This window comes from Grus americana, chromosome 7, assembly GCF_028858705.1.
Source record: "Grus americana isolate bGruAme1 chromosome 7, bGruAme1.mat, whole genome shotgun sequence".
NCBI classification, from domain to species: Eukaryota; Metazoa; Chordata; class Aves; order Gruiformes; family Gruidae; genus Grus; species Grus americana.
Genome location: NC_072858.1, coordinates 8,309,171 through 8,331,286, shown reverse-complemented (window position 1 = coordinate 8,331,286; position 22,116 = coordinate 8,309,171). Strand labels below are relative to the sequence as shown.

At 38.5% G+C, this 22,116-nt stretch overlaps 1 protein-coding gene across 1 annotated transcript in view; it reads right to left on the bottom strand.

Moving 5' to 3' along the window:
* The window catches only part of HSPA12A (heat shock protein family A (Hsp70) member 12A), a 60,084-nt gene that overhangs the window by 24,293 nt on the left and 13,675 nt on the right, over positions 1–22,116 (bottom strand). The window contains exons 2-6 of the mRNA XM_054832341.1: positions 20,023–20,108; positions 17,718–17,845; positions 11,183–11,369; positions 10,172–10,276; positions 7,377–7,493 (exon numbers count right to left, since the gene is read on the bottom strand). Of these exons, the coding sequence (XP_054688316.1) occupies positions 7,377–7,493; positions 10,172–10,276; positions 11,183–11,369; positions 17,718–17,845; positions 20,023–20,108 (623 nt within the window). The remainder of the gene's footprint in view (positions 1–7,376; positions 7,494–10,171; positions 10,277–11,182; positions 11,370–17,717; positions 17,846–20,022; positions 20,109–22,116) is intronic.

Sequence of the window (22,116 nt, the reverse complement as noted above, 5' to 3'; positions counted from 1 at the left end):
AGCAAGATATTTTGGACCAAAGCAGAATCCATTTGATATTTCATTTCTGTTTACTAACCTATCAATAAAGCTAGTCCCATGAAAAGAAATAAAGTACAGCCTGTAACACTGCTCCCTCCTACAGGCTGTTTAGAAACTATGGCATTATCCCATTCTGAAAAGCAAGATGATAAACGTGGCATCTGGATCTGTAATGAAGTGTGACTTTTACTTTCAGCACACTCTGAATAACCAATTTTGTGGAGTTGCATTGGCTGCAGTCAGAACTGCTGCATTTGCGTGGTCACTGATTAGATGAACCAATTTGTTGTAGATGGCTAGGCTGTCTTATTGAGATAAATGCCTTTGCTAAGCACGGTCAGACTGCCTCAATTTATTTTTCCTGGGGTTGCTGCTACCCAGCTAAGAGTACAGATTGCTTTACCTGTGCATTTCTATACGTTATACATTATTTTTATAATCTATTCTTTGTATTTTCAACTTGAACTTGGAATTCTTTGGGACTGTAAACACTGTTTGATTCTATTACTAAAACCCATACTCATCGGGTTCTCTGGATTTTGTATTATAATTTCCCTTTTTAAAATATATAAAGCAATAAAATTTACTAAACATAGGATATAATACAAACCTATGAAACTCCTAAAATGCAGGTGAGAGACAGAAATCAAAGAGACAAAAGTGTAGGAAAGAGGGTGTATTGCACCTGTGGGAGGGTCTGGTAAGAGAGTCAGGAGTAACTACCACTTACCACTGCCGATTTTACCTAATCGGACTTTGACTCCCCTTTTCATGTACAAACCTCAGCAAGCCCATGATCTTGGGCTCAGATCTGCACCAGCCACAGCCACAGGAGTGGTGCTGGCTCAGAGTTCACACCTGTATCCTACAGACTGTGCAGAGATGGGCAAGGGCTGTCACATCTCCCAGCAGCACAAGACAGCAACCAAAACCCCCCACACACTGCTCTCTGAATACTTTCTGATGCAGTCACAGAGCCTGTATCCCTGTCATATCCTCCTGCTTTCTCTCTTCTCCCTTTTACTGCAACCTGCATCATCAGGAGGTGCATCCATATAACACTCTCAGGGGAAACAAAAAGTATTTCAGCTGCCTTTTGCCAACTACTGGGAGGAGTGGTGTGAAAATTCAGTTGCCATTTTGCACTGTATGGCAGTCTGTCCTGAATCTCTCCAAATGGAAAAGATTCTGCCGTCCTTATTAAGACAGAAAATGAGGGCTTACATACCCTCAGTAGGGGTGTCTGTTCTCCACTGTCTTTAGAAGATGCCCACTGGAACTGAATTTCTAGAAGTGGCTGCTTTTCAGACAGAAACAGAGATAGGGAGAGGCTATGTCTGTTGACAGGTTGATGGTAAATGGGACCACAGCGGCACTGAGTCTGTATTTCCACTAGGTGATGTTGCTGCAGTTCACTCCCAAGTGACTGTTGCCACAGATCACATTTGTGCAGTAAATGAAAGCTTAGCTCCAAGTGGCATTACTAAGAATTTTTTGCTGCGTTACATTATATCCCCCAAGGTGCAGGAGGACATTAGTTGCAAGTTTTATGACTAGCATGCATTAGAAAAATGAAGCCATTAAATTCTCATAAGCTTTTCAATTTTTCATGTTATATTATCCTAGAAATGCTTTTTGTACCACAGGCATGGCACCAGTTACCACAACAGCAAAGCCTGACTCCCTTCCTATTTGAGTACCCTCCAAGTGTCTCAGGCTCTCCCCTTCCCTTTGTTTCAAAATATCCTTATTGTAGGTCCTTATGACCCAGGTTGGTTACTGAAAGGACACAAGTGGCTCTGACTGAGAGCAGTTTTGCCAACAAAACTACATGCTTGCTATTTTCTCTTAGTTGCACCTTATTTTGTACCTTGGGCTTTCTGATTTTGCCTTAATATTTTTCAGTATAGTTCCACTTTCAGCTTGTATTTCTTTTCTCCGTCTTTGTAATCGAATACTGGCACCCTAAGATGTCTTTTAGACCAACCTATTATCCTCCTTCATTGTCCTTTCCATGAACTTATTACAATCCCACCCACTAGTTTTAGACCTTGTCCACACTGATTTATATTTATTTGTGGACTTCTATCACTCCCCCTACTCCTCCCGATTGTAGTTTAAAGACTTTCAGACTGTCGTTTTCTTCTTTTGGCTGGAAAGCCCCCTCTAGCACAGTCTTTCCACCAGGCAGAGGGAAGATTCTAATTTTTGGTTATTTGTGTTGGTTCCAGTAGCCTTTAGGCAATTTTTAAGATTCTGAGAAACATGTTCCACAGCTTTATAAGACAGGCACAGGTCCATCTACCTACTCTCACCTAGAATGCTACGAAAACCTCCTATTTTACTTGCTTAGTAAAATAAAAAGAAAACCTCCAAATATTCCAACTTGTGCCACAGAAGCGGACAAACAGAAATGTACAGAACTGGGTTAGCAGATGGTTTTGTCAGCTGCCTTTGCTTTCATATGAACCTGGCCGGGTAATTAAAATGTGTAAACTGAGATCAATTAGTACACATTTCCCACTGTGCTCAGTTCCCACTCTGTAATCTTCACTCCCCAATTAGTTATCCTTTCCTAATTAAACATAGCTACAAGATGCAGAATCCTCCCTAACATATCAGTTGTTAAATGTTTTAATCCTTATGATTAAAAAGATCTTAATATCACAAAAGTGAAAGCATAGACTCAAGAGAACCCCAGAAGCTACAAATAATCAAGATGGTTGATACATTAACACACTTCTGCCCCATCTGCCTCCACAAGTACTGTTTCAAAGAAATCACCAGGTTCCCAGTGCTGCTTATGCCTGAACATCATTGCCTTTTTATGTAATTTATAGCAGAAGTCTGTTACACTGTGCCTAAACAAATAGATTTCAGTTGTGTGTGGTTTATGTACCAAAGAAAATACTTGCAAAGGAATAAATGGAGCTCAGCCTCATAGATATCAATCTGGTTAAGTCTCTCTAGTCATCTTTTTAAAAATCAAACATAGTTCACACCACGTTTTTATTAGCAAGGAATTTTATGTGACGCCACGTTACTCTTTCAACAAATTTGTTTACTTTTCTCTGAAGGTTTCTACAGAGCAGTCTAGTACTGATCAATGTAATGTAATGTAACCCTGGAACACAATGTGTTAAATAATTCTCATCATGCATATTCCATGACGAAACTGATGTGAAAACATTAATAAATATTCAGCATAAGAGCTGGTTAAAGAAAGCCTCTGGAATTCCAGGCTCACATGCTTAATCCTATAACCTAGACTTCCTCTCTGTTTATTTATATGAGCTTACCATGCAAATGATTTTGCTGTTTGTAATTGAAAGATAAATCTACTTCAGAGCTCTAGAACTACATTTCAAAATCAACAGTTCATATTAAAAGAAAAGAACCCTCAATATTTCTAAGTAGACCAGCTGAACGATGTTTATAAGCCTACAGAATATTTTGGGCCAGCTTACAAAAATGCACTATCTTTCCCTTTCCTTTGCTCTGCTCTGAGCATATTTGGTATGCCATGTTTTACTTTCTTATTTTATAGCTTCTGCATTCACATACTCCTGTCACACTCCAAACTCTTCCTTAAAACCTTATTCCTATTGGCATGCTCAAGGAATTCCAGCCTGCAGATTCTGCTCTGCACTTGCTGTGCCCAAAGAATGTGTATTGAAAGATGAGCTGGAAGAATGCCTTTACTAAAAACACTCTGCCAAGAATATTGGATCCTGGGTTCCTCTAATAAACACTCTACGGTGCCTGAATTTCATTTGGATAAGGAATTAAAAATGCTGCTCATAGTAACATATTAAGACAGCAAAGTGCTCTTAAGACTGAACCAACTATTCATGCCTACCTAGATTCAATGGATTTCTACACAAATGGTCTTGAATACTTTTAGAGTTTCACCTTTCCATTAGTGGACACACAATTTTTTTTTATTTTTTTTTTAATCATCAGTAATACAAGGCTAACAAAACACTGAATTTTCTTGTGTCAGTACAAACACAGATGACACTGAGGTGGGATCCCGGTTTTGTGTCCATGCTCACACACCATTCTGATGAGGCTGGAAGTGCCAGGCCATGTTCACGAGCAGGATGTGGCTTGCCTCCACACCTAAGCCATTTTTCCATGCTGGGGTCTAAACCTCAGGCCCAGTGCAGGAAGTTGCATTTGGCTGCTTCTGCAAGGACAAGAATAAGGGCAGGTCCCACCCACGCGAGCGGGACAGAGTCCTCCCACGTGCTGTCCAACCAAACCACGTTGCTGAAGTCTCCAAAATAAGAAAACATATCAGCAATTGGAATTTATTACTCACGATGCGAGTTCTTCATGAGAATGGGATTCCTTCTAATATTGGTAAATACAGCACTTCTGACAGAACTACACCAAAGGAAAGAATTTGAAACAGAACAACTAGGACACAGAAACAAGAAAAGTTAACACTATTTATGATACTTTATATTTCACTGGGGGGGGACAATGGGAAACCTGAGTGATGCATCCTAAGAGTCATTATTCAGGATGTAACAAACACAGATGCAATGTACACTAATCCCAGAAGACACGCTTCGGGAAAGGAAACTTAAGCCAAAGTGGGTCCTACAGAGATGACAGTCTGCTCTCTCTCCAAATGTGACCACACCTCAACAGGTGTCACACAGCTTTAGAACTATCTCTGGACGCATAGGAATTAAGCACGAGGGACAGGAGAAGCGTCTGTGAACTGTTATTCAGGAAGAAAGCAATTTTGATTCAATAAAGTGAAGCTGTAAAGACATGCAGCTCTCTGCAGCCTAGCAGACTCAGTCCCTCAGAAGAATGTGGACAGCAAGACAATGAGAATCAAAAAATACCTGCTTCAAAGAGGTAACACCTGAAGTATAAAAAGATTTAAGGATACAAAAAGCACAACAGATGAATACACATGGGGCAGGCAGAGTAACAGCAAGAAGCAATGAGGAGCAGTTTTCACATATCAGTATGTTAATCACAGTCAAGTTTTTGTAGGCATGAAAAAACCAGCATTTTAGAGAGGCATTCAGAGAAAGAAAATGAGTTAGCGTTACAGATGTTCATGTCCAGGACATGCAGCTTATGTCTGAGATGACACAGATGAAGGAGTCAAATGTAGGTTGATTCCCTGTCAAATGCGAGGCTACAAAACCCGTTAGTGGCAATATTCTGAAGAGATACAAACCAGGCCTTGCCAAAGCCAAGGAAATGATGTTGCAGTAACCAAGATGCAAAATCTCTGACAGCTTTGATGAAAGCTCAGCAGTATGCACAGACAGGAAAAGCTGTCATGTAGACAGAATTAGCAGGTTTTTGATAGGCTGGATGGAAGGAGAGAGGAAGAACTGTGAGCTGAAGGGAACACCCAAATTACTCATTCAGATGAGAAAGCACAGCAGCTGGAATGACACTGCAGGAGCCTTTGGGCAGATTAAGAGTTCCAGGTTAGCAATGTTTTGTTCAAGGCAAGGCAGAGATGAGGGGATGTGAGAGATGCACTGAGATTGTAAACTGCACAAAAGCTGATGGATGTGGAGTGCAGAAGCAGATTTACCACACTTCTTTCTTGACTTTATTAATTCCATGCAATATTTAGCTTTGCCTAGACAACTACTTAACCATTCCAGAAAGGCTGGGCTTCACATTGTGAACCGATGACTGAAGCCGTTAGTATTTTTGTTCTCCTAGGAGCTACCTCACTTGCCACAGAATACTCAAGCAGATTTCCACAGCTCATTAACATTTCCCACTAGTTAACTCTCAGCTTAGACTAGTGGTTGTACTTCAGTGTGTTTCCAGTAACAAAGTTTCTGCCACTGCCTTTTCACACTTTTCTCTACTCAATGCCCTGATTACGTTTACGACAACAAGCTCTCATTTTCATGATGCTTGGATGTTCCAACAGCTAGCAACACAGGCTGCAACTTCTGATCCCTCTGTACACACTGGTTTGAGGAACCTGTTGGATCCAGCAATAGCAATCTGAAAGACTGAACGGCTGTGCAGAACTCTGTTTTCTGCACTTCCTTCTCCATCCCCATTACTTTAAAAAAAAAATCAACCATGTATGTCAAGTAAACATCAATTATTTCCCTAAACTCATGTTTTCCTGCAACTGATCACACATCCCGAGTTAAAAGCCTTGTCAGTCCTGGCTATTTATCAAGCTTGCCAATAAAAGTACACAAATCACAGACACAACCACAGACACAGACACTAATTAACAACATTCCATTGTGCCACAAATGAGAAATGCCAAGAAGTCTACCTTACACTGCCCTGCTCCTTACACAGCTCCCGGTTCACGAGCACACATGCACACAGACAGCAGGCAGACAACAATATACAAAGATAATGAATGGGTCTCTAGCGTTTCAGATTTACCTACAACCGTGTCCTTCCATCAGAACTTTAAGAGTGTTTTGCTTCTGGCACTAGCATTAGCAATCCCACAATAACGACTGTTAAGAAAAATGTTGCTCAACATTAGAGATAGTTAGAAACAGATTTAGAAAAATCTGGGTGCTTCCCAGGAGCACTCTGCAAATTACTCATGACTACTAGATATTTTACAAACTGTGTATCGCGTAGCTGCTGCCAATGGGTTACGCAAGTTTCTGACCAAAAATAAATACAACAAAATGGAAAATGAATATCCTGATGAAAAGAAGAATGTGTACATCTCGTGTATCAAAGACGCAAACTGAATTTGAAATAAAGGACATGCATATGGCAAGTGCACATATTGGGGGGGGTTGGGGAGAAAGGGTTAAATGCAGATAAACCTCTTACTGGTGAAAATAACTTTTGAATTTAATTTTATATCCAGACTATCCGGTTCACAGTCCTTTCATTCCTACTGTGGGAAAATAGGAACTGGAAAATAAGTCCCACTGAGGAGGCTCTTTGCTTTCCCTCCTCTTCCTTTTTTTTTTTATTTAAAAAATCTGCGATGACCTAAAGAAAATAACAAAACAAAACTGTGTCCAGTATTTTAAAATCAACTTTCCCTTGGGTCTCAAAACTGCATCTGTTCCATGTGCACTGAATTCAGCAGGAATACAGTGTACAAGATGACTAAAACATCAGAGTCTGCAGGGAAGGACAGCAATATATAAAAGTAAATAGAAAGAAAAAGGCATTTAAGAGGTGAATATGTATGACTTAAGGCTACTGCTTGGTAGAATTAACTTCTCTTTCAATGTTTCTAGTCTCTTTTCTAGACCATTTTTATACCAGTTTATACTAGAGCTAATTGTCTCAAATACATTTATCATTTAGTCTATCAACTAGGGCCTTACAGGAGCATTTCTACATCCAGCCTGTAATCTTACCTTGTAGGCAGCTTGTCTCATAAACTGTTTTGCAGGCTGCTTCCAGATAGCAGGCACTGTAATGACCCATCTTACTTCAGTGTTTTCAAAGTCTGAGCCTCCTTGGTCACTGAGCTCCTAAATAAAAAGAAAACAGAGATGAATGCAAAGTGATGGGTGTCAACTTTATAATAAAACATTTTTCTCAGCGGGCTCCAGTAACAGTAACTTTCTCTTCTCAATTTTTTTTCCTGTAACATCTATGCTACAAATCAGAATTATTGCCAACCCGTGAAGAATACTCTACTGTGCCAAAAGCTGCGATTAGGGTCGATGCCTTCTCAAGGAGGCCTGTAGAAAAGTTCACTGCTTAACATGAAATAGAAAAGTTAGTTTTTCCAAAAGCAGCTCATGCACTGCTAAATACTACAGAACATTTATGTGCATTCTTAGTCACAGTGTGGGATTTGTTGTTAGTTTGAAGAATTCACACTTGCATCTTGTATTAATACACAGAAAAATATTTGAGGTATCACCAATGAACATTATGTTTTACAATCTGGATTTTTCAATGACTTCTTTATAAACCACTTACCTTTAAATCAAATTTTTACAACCCGGTTAACAAGGGGAAGTTACAGTTAAACCCTTTAAAAAAAATGACTGATTGCTCCTTAAAAATTTTGCTTTAAGCAAACATTCAAGACTAGTTTAGTTCTTTTATTGTCCTTTTTTTTTTCCCTTAAAAAGAGGAAAGTCTGTATTGCATTTGCAAATTAGGTGATATACTGACATGTTTTGGGACAGGTTCCAAGTAAAATGTCATTACCATATGTCCTATCTAAATTTCCATCCAAACAGGGTAAGGTTCAGAAAGGTGAACAACGGGCCTTTAGAATGTAAAAAAATGTTTCTGCATGTGCTGTGCCAAGGTGTTGTGTTTGTTTAGCTATGCTGCAGTTCAAAAATCCATGCTAGAAAAGTAGTACCTTTATACTGCACAGGGCACCAGGAACGGACAGATTATAGTCCAAAGTAACAGTCCATTTACATCACTTGTCTAATTAGTTTCAGCATGCACTCACAAATCACAGGGATTTATTTATTAACATCAAGAAAGGATGTAGCCCTGAACAGGCAGCACAGCAAATATATGGGATCGTATCCAACAGTGTCAATATTCACTAAGAATTTCCCCAGCCTATGCACAGGTTCAAGTTTATGACTCCACAATCAACCCCAAAATCTAGTTAAATAAGTCTTTCACAAGATGAGGAATTTGAGTTGTAATAATAGGATTGTTTCTCTGTAGCCATAAAGAATAGACTCAGATCTCACAGAGAATAAATTAAACCCATTAAAAAAAGTAGGTTAGTTTTCAACAACAAGGCCTATGTTAAACAATGCTTGCTTGGATTAATATTCTGATTTGACCCAGTAACTACTGTGGTTACATTGACATTACAGCAGCACATTTGAAGCCAATGTGTACTTAATTCACATGTGACTGTTTACATGAGATTTTAAATCTCAAAAACTGTTTACTGCGGACATGTATTTCACAGGAGAATATAAAAAAACAATCTTGTGACACAAGAAGAATATTACAAGAAATGAGTATTGCCATATTTCAGATGGGAAATGGAAAATACAATGCATTTTTCCTACCAAGACCAGCCATAGTAGGGAAAATAAAAAAGGGCAAAAAAAAAGGGGAAGAAAAAAAAAAGGCAACATAAATGGAGGCAGTCCATGAGACCACAGTACGAATTTACAAATTAAACCCCTAGCAGGTGTCTGTCTTTCTTTTTGATTCTCCCTAATGCTTGTTAGATTTTCTTCATAAACAGACATTCAGGATCTGGGCAACCAAATAACATCTCACAGCACAACAACATGAAATTCACCCCTGCAAAGGGTCAGCACAGGGCCAAAATGCCATAGCCTAACTGCAGTTCTTTGGCACACACACTACAGTTTAACTGTGTAAAACAGAATAAAGGAGTGTTGCGCAAAGTTACCTGAGTTGGTTTGGGTAACGGAGGCTATATCTCTGCGCTGGTGCAGAATTCCACGTAGGGTAATATACTGAACCTCTCAGTGCAATCAAGCAGCCTGTACAGATCATTGCACTGGCATAATTACACTATTTCCACCTGCTTGTATTGACCTGCTTGTACACCTCAGCAGGTCATCTTTCTACAGACTTACAGTGAGACTCGAGTCACCAAATTACAGATGAGCTTTTAATAATCTATCACAAAATTAATCCAGCTCATCTGACTTCCCTTTGCTTAATCAACGAAGACGAAGTCAGGTTGGGGCAGGAGACATCAGTAGGTGCCCATCCTGTTGTGTTTCACAGTGCCAACTCTTTAACATGAGAGAGAACCTCGCATGAACACAGAACAATCCATCGTCCCAGCAGCAGAAGTGCAGGGGACGAGGACAGGACTCAGTCTCAAATTTAATTCCTGAGCTTCAGCTCCTGTACTTTTGAATTTTCTTTTCAAATCAATATTTTTTCAAGAAAAAAACAGTAGAAGATATTTAAGCTGGTAAGAAGATATTCAGAACTCAGCATCACAGTGATACACTTACTATTACTGAATAAAGCTTCCCCTGTGCTAGGGGAAATCACTTCAGGCTATTGTGAGCTCTCCAGAGTCCACAGCCTGCCTAGAGTTTCTACAGCTGCCTTGCTTTGTTTACATCAAATACTGCTGAGGACAAAGCTTGGCAAGGTTAGAAGTGTTAAGCTCACATTTATAACAATTATAAATACAGAAAATCTAGATAAGGAAGCATTACCCTACCTTTAATGCCTGTTCCTTAAAGAATTGCAGAGCATAAGCAAATATCTCAAGTGCTTTGACTTTTTTGCCATTTGCAGCTGTCAGGTCTGTCTCCATGGTAAGATTCTACATGAAAGAAAATAACTGGAAGTTATTAAAAGGAAAAGGTAAACACGAAATTAATTCCCACTGCTTGAGGAAAGGGAATTCTTCTTTATCCACCTGGCTAGGAAAAAGTGACAAAATTGTTCTGAAGAGGATCTAACTCATCACTTGAATTTCCTGGAGCATGACATTTGCTGCTTATTTTAGACTTTGTTTTTAAACACATATCATGTCTACAAATAATTGCAGGCAGAGAGAGAATATGGACTAAATATTAAATAATTACAACAAACGTATTTGTAATTAATTGCAACAAAGCTGCATATGCAAGATATTTAATCCAAATTAATAGTTAAAAGCATAGATTTTTGGCTTCCTACCAACACATGAAACCAGAAAACACCTCAATACAGAAAGTACTGGCCAAGTCCCAAAACTCTAGAATGGCTTAGTTTAAAGACAAACATATAAACAGCAGGAATAATGTCAAATTAACAGCATGATTTGCACTTGCAGTTTTGACAATGAACTCTGGGTAAATTTGCTCCCCTGCGCTAAAGTTCAGTCTGGCTCTTACATGCTACTTCTGCTTTCTGAGTAAATTTATACAACAAACCAACCTCATGGAGACTCCCTAAATGGCTATGAATTTCACTCAGGAAAATTAGGACATTAAAATTTAAGCAAAGTGGGTATTGAACTTCAAAGATCTAGAAAGAAGGCTGGAAAATACACTTGCCAAATGGAGTGAGAAGCAAAATGAATCAAAATGTTAACCGAAAAGTTTAATTTATTTACTCTCTCAACGTAGGAACAGAGATGCTTTACATCTAGTTCACAAGCTTTAGGCAAAACTTAGCACTGTCCACAGGAAGATGATTTGAGTGGTAAATGCACAATTATTCAAGAGACTTGGTTATTACTTACACCAGTGGTATGTAGCTTCATCTTAAACTTTTCAAAATACAACCAGTGCTTTGATTCAGTGGGATCCAAGTCATGGTAGAAATCTCTTGCTGCATACCCAAAGCTATGAAACTTTCTTTCTGGTGTTAGGAGGATAGTAGTTGGTGTCTTCTGATTGGATACGCCTGGATCTCCACCTTCCCATCGCCTATCCAACAAGAGAAACAGCTTCAGTAAGTGATACTAATGCTTAGAGCAGCAGAAAAAGTAGTATCTTGTGAGAAAAACAATGTGGTAGCAGATAGCACACACTGTTTTCCCCTCCAAAGATACTAATTTCAATCCTTATAATACTAAAACCAAGTGGTTTTATGCACATCCAAGAAAAGAGGACTGTAATTTTAATTTCGGACAATTCAATACATTTTGCAGTTAGTTGTATAATTTTTAAGGTCATAATCATACTCTGTCTTTGAAAAGAATACAAGTTCCTTAAAGTAAGCCACACACAAGTACCAAGGAATTAACAATTACAGTTTCAAACTAAACATACATATGTAATAAACATTGTAAGAAAAAAATCAAGTAATTATCCAAGGACTCTGCAAATGAAAACCCAAATTCTCAAAATGGCCTACCCAATTGTCACTCAGACTTCACACATGCTTACTTGTATGGGGTATTTTCCCCCATTTTTAAATATGGACCTGTTTAAGTCAGCTGAACACCACTGCAGAGAAGTGGATTAAATCCGTGTTTCTGTCACAGAATGCTCTCTGAAGCAAGACCAGCGAGTTCAACCAACACCTCTTCTTGTGTCTAATGTCCTGGACATCTGAAGACATGTCGGCAGATGTTGAATGCTCTGCATTGCGCTCTACTCACCTGTAGTTGATGGATTTTGTGTTTTAAATGCCCCAAATGCTGTAAAAATTTTAGCCTGTCAAAACTTAAGCAGACTCCTCCAATCCCCAAGTACCTTATAGGCACCAAAATATTTCCCTCACCACCATCCATTAAAACAGTGAATAAAACTATCCTATCTTATCAAGACTGTGAAAGTTATCTTCAGGAAGGCCCAAGAAGTACAAAGATATTAAGACGAAGGCTTCTTTCACAAAATGGATAAGGAACTAAGTAAGAACATTGAATATGGGAACAGCCATTAAATGCAGCAGGAATTGGGGGGCACGGGGGACCAACAATGTCAGATAGTAGAATGCTGTACCACAGAGACAGCTCTGAACATTCTTGTCTTCACCTCACTTCTCCATCACAAAAAAAAGCAGAATGTGAGAACTCTCATTACTGTTCCACTTCATATACATGTACTTTCAGCATGGGAAACAAACACCTACCAGAAAACATTTTCTAAAAAATGCATCAGTGGAAAATCTGCTTTATGCTCTCAGACATAATCATAACGCAGCTCAAACAGGAGACAAGTTAAGATCACACAGGCAACTGCATTCATTATTAAACCACATGTTGATCGTTTTTTTCTAAAGATAGCAAAACGCACTTCCACAATATACTACTGCCAAAGGCGTTGTTCTGAAGCACAAAAGGATTGACTTGTTCTGTGGTATTTGTTTATGTGACATAGGAAGCTTATGTAGAAAAAAATCTTTTCCATTTCACTCTCAGAAACAGTTGAGCCAATTGAAAATTAATCGGCCTCCAGACCAAGGCAGACAACTGACATGGAGAATTTCAATCTAAGGAGTTAGTACTTGGCAAAGTAACAACAGGATCTTCTAAAGTGCCAGGAACGCTTCAGACCATTCAACTAAATCAAACAGAGCAAAATCTGCCCCTTTTTCCACCAGCAGCATTGATTGCAGGGAATCACCACGTCTATGAATTTACTTCAGTATAGAGGGCAATTCTACCACTCTGAAAACAGAAACGGTATGATGAGAAGTGAAATGATTTCCACATTCATCCACTTGGAAAAAACTTCCATAAATCTCCCTAGTCCCGCTGCTCAGCCCCAAAGCTAATAGCTGGCAAGGGCTCTGCTCCAGGTCATTTCTTCTAACCTGCTGCTAAAAATGTACTTGGTCAACTCCAAAATCTTTGAGTAGGTGTTACAGCAAACATATGGTTCCAATGTGAAGAAGCTGGAAGCCCACAGCCCATGAACAGAAAACACTGCCTATTTCACCAGAACATTAAATCCCACACACCTGCTGGCAGCAGAGAGGAGACAGACTGGTATCGTTTTTGCTTGGAAGCATTAATGATTCATTCTGAGTCACCAGTGGGAAATTCCATAAATAGGATGTGGCTAATAGCAATACCTCTTTATTTTTATTTACAGCTAGGCACATTTTCTCTTTCCGGAATAAGCACACTTAAGGTGCAGTTTAAATGAAGACAAATTGATGCCTAGTGGTATGGGCTGAAATTTTCAAAACCACCTAGAGAATTGGATGTTCACTTCCTGATGAGTTTCTGATGGAAACTAGACACAGTAATTGCTCAGCAAGTTCTAAAGTTCTCAGCCTGTATTACTGTTCAGTCACAGACATAGCAATAAAGAAACAAGATGACATACGACTTTACCATTTGCAATCAGAGCTTTAAAAATACTCCTGTGTGACATCTTTTCTAAGGAGAAGCAGCTGAAAAGGGATGTGCATGGTAACTCCTGACTGGGACACTCTTCTCAGGTGGATCCCAAGCCTCACTCCAGTTAATGGAGGCTTCTAGTCAGTAGGTCTAGGATTTCAACACTTTCGTTTGCAGCTTTCCTTCATGGTCCCAGTATTACAAATGATGGTAATAATGCCATTAGGGAAAAAAAATGCCTACTAAGAGCATGACCTAATGCAAGGCAGCAGCACTCTAAACGCATGTGGGAGATACCTTCTCAAAGCAGGGTCAGAGCTAAAAATCTATTCAAGCAGAACCCAAGGTAGATTTCTGCCTAGATCCAGACATACGAGACCAGGTCCTAGGCTGAAATAAAGTGGAGTAGCTCAACAGAGCCGTATAGACCCATTTATAGCCACACAGGATCTGACTGTATATTAAAAGTGCAGAGACAAGAGGAAAGTTAGTGTGGAAAGGATCACAAGGTTATAGTAAGGTCAGAGAAATGCCCTTCCTTACACATGAATCTGGCTAACAGAGCAAAGAGAGTGATCCGTGCAGAGTGATGAGAATTTGATCCAGAGCTGCAGCATAACAGTCAAGGAAGCCAAGCAGTGGGGTCATCAAAACGTAGCTGAACGCTGCTAGGAGTGTGGACGCAGAAGAAAGGCAAGCATGTGCCTGCCAAGAATTACAAACAGAGAAGAGAAGGAAAAGGAAAAATCTGAAGGTTGAAGTTACACTGAAAAAAGACCACCTTCTCCCTCCTTCCAAGACAGGCTGCAATTTGCTTCATAATCACATGCGTTTTTCCATTTATTTTTTCTCCATTTGTGAAACACTTACATTCAGTTTGTTGCTATTTAGCCAGCAGCCAAAACATAACTTCACATAGGTGCATGTTAATCAATAGGACTTTTTCAAAACTGTGTAAGACCTTGTGTATTCCCTCCAAAGAAGACGTTATTAACTCATTCTACAGCACCAAACTGTCTGTCATTACAGCTCTGGCAGTGCCCTGCCCGCTGAAGTGCTTGCTGAACTCATCGCCAGGCTGTTCATATGCATTTACTCTCAGTCTCAAGGTACACAGAAAATAGCACTCATTGTAACATATGCTTCTACTCTGCAACAAGAGCCTGACGGTAACCACAACTATCTTTACAGAAGCTGTGGGGAATTAATAAGAGTTGACAGGTGTGAAGTATTACCTAAAACTGATAAATAACATACCTAATGTTATGCGATCAAGGTAAAATCATTCATCAATCATACAGAAACACACACCCAACTCCAAGCACATGCTTTAATCCACTGAAGTGAGTGAGGTTACTCATACATTTAAAGCTAAGTATATGCTTAAAGAACTTTGTTAGGTCAATGCCTATAAATTCATTTCTTTAAGTACTGGCCATCACAGCAAATAAACACAGGCAGTCAAAAACATGACTGTCTACTAATTACATGAGTAGAATCACGACTTTGCTGACACTACACTCAAACTTGGTACTAAAGCCCTGTGTGTTCACTCTTTTCAGAAGTAGGACCTTCTAAATAAAGCCATCTTACCCTTCATTGAGACATTTACAGAAAAGCAGCTTTGTTAAAAGGCAGACAGAAATCTAAATGTCTGGAAAGGATCAACACTAAGGAGGGAAAGTGGAAAAAAAGTTAGGAAGCAAAAGAGGACCATGCATCATTGGCATGCTTTATTTTAATGTAAACATTCTCCAGTGCAGGCAGGAAGTTACATTTACTCTGCTGAATTATTTGTAAATTATCCTACATGTAAGCCTCATTATATACAGAGTTCGAACCTCTTAACACCTTCTGAACTACTGAAGCCTTATTTTGATACCTATACCATTCTTTTAAATGAATTTCATTATCTCATGAGTATTCATATATAAATATATAAAAAATAATATATACATTATTTCATAAGTCAGTTTCAGCTATATCTTCCCAAAAATCCTTCCCTGACAGCTATATTTATTTAAAACAAAACAAAAAAAAATCATTCTTGGTATTAAAATATTTTCCACTGTTTGAAATACCTTTTGGAAATCTGAATACATTCTCCCTCCCCAAATATGTTTCTCCCTTCTGGTTGGAAATGTATGAATTAATTTACTTCATTTCTTTTTACATCAGTACCTCTCATATTATCTACACAGGTCTGAAATCACAATCATGCTACCATTATTACATAAGGAACGAAATATGGTAAAAAAATAAGTAGTAAAATGTCTATTAAGATTTGGAACACCATCTCAGCTGGCCACACCGCATCTAGATTTCAATGTCCCAGTGATCTACAGTATGAAGCCTCGTACTCTGGAAGGAGAATCTGGTCTGCAATTTACTGCAGTATAGTGTGAACCCCATGGCAAAATCAGGTCCTAAGGTAAACTTTTGAGCCCAGAGCACTTAAAGGACATCCCTAAAACCCGCAGGGATTTCACATAGTAAAATCTCCACAGAGGTTATAGGAACAACACAATATATAGGATTTAGGCTTGCTCAGGTACAGCTTCAGAGATGTCTTCCCTCACTTCAGCCAACTTCTTTAAGAATTTTGATTAATTATTTACTGTCAAAAGAGAATAGGAATTGATATACATGGATTCTGACTCCATAACCCAGTAACCTGTCTGAGACAGCAACATGTAGCCTGTCCTTTGACATCTAGCACGATGCAGCTTCCTGTGCTGTTTGCAAAACAATAGGTGAATGGGATGCAGAAAAGGCCTTGAAGCGTTACTTGTCTGTACTGAAAATGGTAGGTATCTTTGCAACTGGATGGCCTAATGCCATTCCAAAATTTATCTCCCCTCAGACATTATTTCACATCACCCAGTCGTGTCAGATCCCTGAAATACTTCACAGCCATATACAGACCAACTACGCAGGCTGACTGCACAATCAATATTGTCTGCTGAGACTGAGCACGCTGCATTCAGCTACCATCTTTGCTTAGAAAAATCGCACTGGACTACAGCAAATTAGTCTTTTTGCCCTTTTTTTCTCAGTATTACAGTGCTAAAACAGTAGATTACCTACTGTTATTTACAGCAGCTTTGTTTAGAAGAACTTCTGTGGCTAAGATTTTCATACGTACCTTGCTTATGTCTGCAATTATCTATATCTGGGTCTTGTCACCAGAGTCATTTTAAAGATACTTTAGTAAGAATTATGTAAGCTTTTAGTTATTAAAAAATCTTTTAAAAATCAAAAACATTATAAAAATGGTTTGTATGGCAATTCTTTGAGGTACCTGCCATAATAGTTTTTGCATTTCTGACTGCATAGTACTGAATTTATCAAGAAATTAAAAAAAAAAGTGCTACAAAACGGCATTTAAATTTGTCCCTTACATACATATAATACATAACAGATTTCACATCAAAATTTAATTTTCACATTCATGCCTTTTGATTGCTTTATTTCTCAGTATCACTGGTTCATTACCAGGGATTTGATTCGAATTTGATGCTAAAAAGTTTAAATCAGCCAAATGAACTACCAGTTTCTGGGTGCAAGTAACTAAGTGTGGTACACACAACCGTATGCAAGCTTGATTCCAGGAGACGGGCAGCTCCTGGGAAATGCCATGACTCTTAATAAATGTGTAGTTTCTCTCAATCTGAGATAAGGGCATCTTAATAATTATCACTGCTCCCTGAACAATTCTAAGTACTCACTGATCCCTCCTTTTACTCATGTCACCTTGCAAACTCAGCAAAAATAACAGAGAGGGCATGTGTTCACATTGATTATTAAAGCAAATTAGAATACAGTAAGATGCAACAAAAAACTGTAACCATGAGACAGTTCTACACTGTGGCAACACTAGACAAATCTAGACACTTCAGGCTCCTGTAGAAAATAGCTACAGCCACTGCAGACAATCCATGTTATCACGATAAAAAACTAAATGCTGCATTGCAGCCCTTACCTCATTACATGAATACATTCTGGTTCCTTGGTGAAGCTGTAGGCGTAGCCACTGGATGTTGTGCCAAAATCAATAGCCACAACAACAAGAAATAACTGTTCTACAGCATCATCTGCATCAGAGTCCTTCTGTTAAATAGCAGAAGCAAAACAGACACTGAGTCACTGATTAGAATGACTGCAACCTGTCTTACTCTTCAATATTTCTGCTCTCCGAGACATGCATATCTCTTCAGTGGAAATAAGGGCTTTAAAGCGGCATTTGTGACCCACGTTGATACCAGAAAGCTCCACATTCCAATGGAAGTGGAAATTCAATATACAATTCAATGTATTTGCTGGAGCCTTTTGTACGTAACCTTCTGAATCAAGAGTTTTCTTCATACTCCTTTCTTGGAATAGCTGTTATAATGTATCATTAAAACTTATGGCTAAACACTAGGGTATTGGTTTTGGGGCTGGTTTTTTTTTTTTTCTTAAATTGATCAACTGAAGAATATGTTTATTTCCGTCAATGTGGTATATTTGGGACTTATTTGGTGGTCTTAGGAGTTACCTACGTCACAAACTTGAACATGAAGTACTACTATCATTCCAAACTAGTAGAGACAAAACAACCCAAAACACAGCAATAAGCTTTATAACCCATGATATTTATTTATTTATGAAGAATTTACCTAACACTTACTTTGTAAGCACTACATTCATTCTTTCCTCCTGCCTGTGCTAGAAAGTGGAAAGCTGTTCAGCTGCTTATAGTGAATTTGAATCCCTCTCCCTGCCTTTTACCTGCAATCCCTGAAAAGCACAGTCAAGGGCAACGTGGGAACTTTACCTAGAAGAGGTTGTAAGGGTTATGGTTCAAATCATAATGATGTGATATAAAGCATGTCATGAACAAACAAGGAATTGCGCCACTCCCCAGTATGCTGTTGCCTAACATAATCCTATATAAAGAGGAATAAGTAATGAACAGTAAGGAACTACTGTTCACATGCTGATGGCAGCTAAAGCACGAATAGCTTAGCAAGACAGGAAGAGAACAAGCTGGAAACACTGGTGTAAGGGCTATGTGCTACAGGAGCCAGATAGTGAAGGAGGGTAATACCCTTAACAGCACACACATGATTTTGGCAAAATCACCACGGAACAGACCTGTTGACCTATTACTATACAGGTCACCTCTGAATCCCCCACCACTTCTGTCCAGCCTGTACTCCCGATAACATTTTGAAGCAATTGTTATCATGTTTTACAGAGGAACTGCCAAACGTCCTCGCTCTATGAGCAGTGTTCCACCATCTTCCTCGAGTATCTCGGGTATCTCCATGGCTGTTACTACCAGCACCCTTCTATCGTACCCCTACATTTTCAACTTCAATCAACTAGTGCAATGTTATTTATATGTCTTCCTCAAAGAGTTTAAGGAGCAAATCTAACTGAAAGAGGACATAAATTCATCAGTATGACAGAAGTAAAAGGGGAAGTTCTAGAGTATATGGAGAAAGAAGGGAATACAGGCAAAAAATTATGACAGAACTCTAGAAACCCTGAAGAGGGATGTTGTACAACTCTGAACTTGATTCAGAAAGCTGAGGAAGAAATCCACAAGGGTAGCAATGTGTTCTGAACATGATCCCTCGCAATATCAAGAAATGTATATACTGTATTAGAGATGATGCAGATGATCTTAAAAACAGATGGGACTTAGTTTTAATGGGAGTTTGTCGACAAAATGAACGTGATATATAATAGATTAAACCACACTACCATTATGGGACATCGGCTTGCTTCTAAAAGCTTACAGAGGTGGCTATTTTCCTTAAGAAACTAAAACAGTTCTATTTTGACCTTCTCGCTCTCTATGCTGGAGGAGATTCTTTTCTCTGGGAATTCGGATTTTACTGTTGAATATCATTCATATATATATATATCTCTATATATCTCCTTTTTTTCTGAATAGAACGAGACTTTTCAGGAGCTGCCTAAACAAATCAGTGATAAAGACAGAGACAGAATTTGGCAACCCTGAGGACCAAGAAGCCCCTGTGTTTGATATAAAAATATACAGGAGCAAATCTATTAGCTCAGCAAGTAGACCAAAAAGAAGCAAAGCCGGGACCCCAATGAAATGAATGAGAGCTCTGTCACCAACTCCATTGTTGCCGAAATTTCACTTAAGACTAGGGGTAGCCTAAAAGGGATCACTATGGAAGGAAATTACAACTTTCTAAAAAATTACATCCAATCAAACAGGCAGGAGAAAGTAATGTCAACGTACAGTGTGTTAAGAGCACATTTCTTACCACAATATGTGATGGAGACAGAGGAGTTATTCCAGGGTCTCCCAAACTTTTGGCTGGTGATGAGTAAGCAGATGTAGAAACCGCATCTGAAAGGAAACAAAAATTCTTCAGTGTCAGTAAGCAGAATGAGTAGGATAAGATAGTTGCTTTGCATACTTCTACACTATTTTCCTGTTGTAACAAATCTGCTAAAAAAGAAAACAAATTCCACAGCCACCACATAAAATATATTTGTTGCCCTTACAACATGCTAAGACACAACAACTGCAGTTTTAGTTTTAAAATGTTTGTCTGACCTTCATCACTAACTTCCATTCTTTTGCCTATTACATTACCATGTATAATTTTAAAAGTCTTCCTAAATATATTCAGAAGTCATAGTTGACACAAGCAGCTTGAACACTATACGCTAACATTAATAGCCTAAGATTTAAATGTGTGAATGTAGAAACTAAACATAAATTATGAGATCAAAAAAGATAGACTCATTTTAAGAGAAAAAGAGGATTTTATATCAATTTGACAACGCTGTAAGAATAAGTTGCAATTATTCCATCATGAACCTTTATTCTGAAACTTTCCCAATATTGTCTCTGTTTTTATTCTTCAATACACTCTGCACTGAAACATCTTGCAGCTGTTAGTATTACTGCAGGACACAATCCAGCTGGGAAAAAGGAAAGTATTATTAACAAATCATCAAAGAAATATTTCTACCCTGCATACAATACTGAAATTTCATTTAAAGGAACATACCAAATGAGTGACAAATACTGTACTGCAGTATTTGTATTTTTCCTTCTTATATTTACCCCATTGATGATAGAAAAGGAAATGGCTTAGTAAAATATTTAAGAAGTGATGACTCAGACAGATTTATATATAATATATTCTCTTATGAAGACTGCAATAATTTAGCAAAATGCAATGTAGAAAAGGTGCCACACACCCTGTCCATGCTCATGCCCATCTGCTCCCAAATTTGAGCCCTGAGTTTATTGAAGTCTCTGTAGAATATACACTAATTAGATGTAAAGCAGAATTATTAAATAAGTCTCTGAAGATTAATACCCATAATAAATATTAAACAATAGATTTCAACATCTTTTTATCACCTACTTGGATGTATCACACAATAAAATGCATATTTATGTATAGCATGTAATTTCTAGACATAACTGACAAGTCAGAGCATTACTCTATGGTAACACAGGAGCTGCTCTCCAAAAAACCCCAAACCTTAGAGCTACCTATTGAAGAATCCTGTTGTTCCTGGTAATCAAATATGGGTTTTTTCCCAGGGAGGATGCAAAAACTCTGCAGTAGGCAACTATGGGATAATCATAGAAAAATCATAGAAAAAAAATCTTCCTCCAAATCTTAATATTGGTCTTGTAACAATATTTATTTCAGTTCAAGTTATAATATGCATGTTGAGCCTGATCTTCAGAAGCATTTGCAGAAGCAAAATATTCACATTTCCTATACAAGTTCTTCAAGAATATATTATGTTACTCCTCTTGTTGTAAAGTACAAAAAGCCACAGGCCAAATATGGCAGGCACAGAATCTGCTCAGCTCGTTAAGATATATTTGGTTCAGATGCTGTTAGCAGCCTCAGATGCTGTTAGCAGCTTCTTTTGTGCAATTTCTTCCTCTTTCTAAAACAGATTAATTTTTGTACCATCAACATAGCATTCTTTGTAGAACTCAAGAACAATATTTAGCACAGGAAAAAAAAGGAATTAGTAACAAAACAGGTTCCTTGCATCCTGTAGCTGTTCCTGACTGGACCTGAACCAACACCTCCTGAGCAGACCAGGGCATCGCAATACTGACTCATCATCTTTGGAAACTGGTACATTTTCCTCACTTAGGATGCTGGCTTTTGAGCACAAAAATATAGACATCAAATCACTAGCTATGTGTTATCAGTGTTTGTCTTTGTTACTGATTCTTTTTGTTACCTGTTTCAGCACTCATGTTTCAACAATCTATTTTCCAGCCTGTCTTCAGTTATCAGCCTGGGTGAACCTTGAGAAGTTATTTATAGCTCTATATACAACTTGGAAAATCCTGTGTGGCAGGATACACA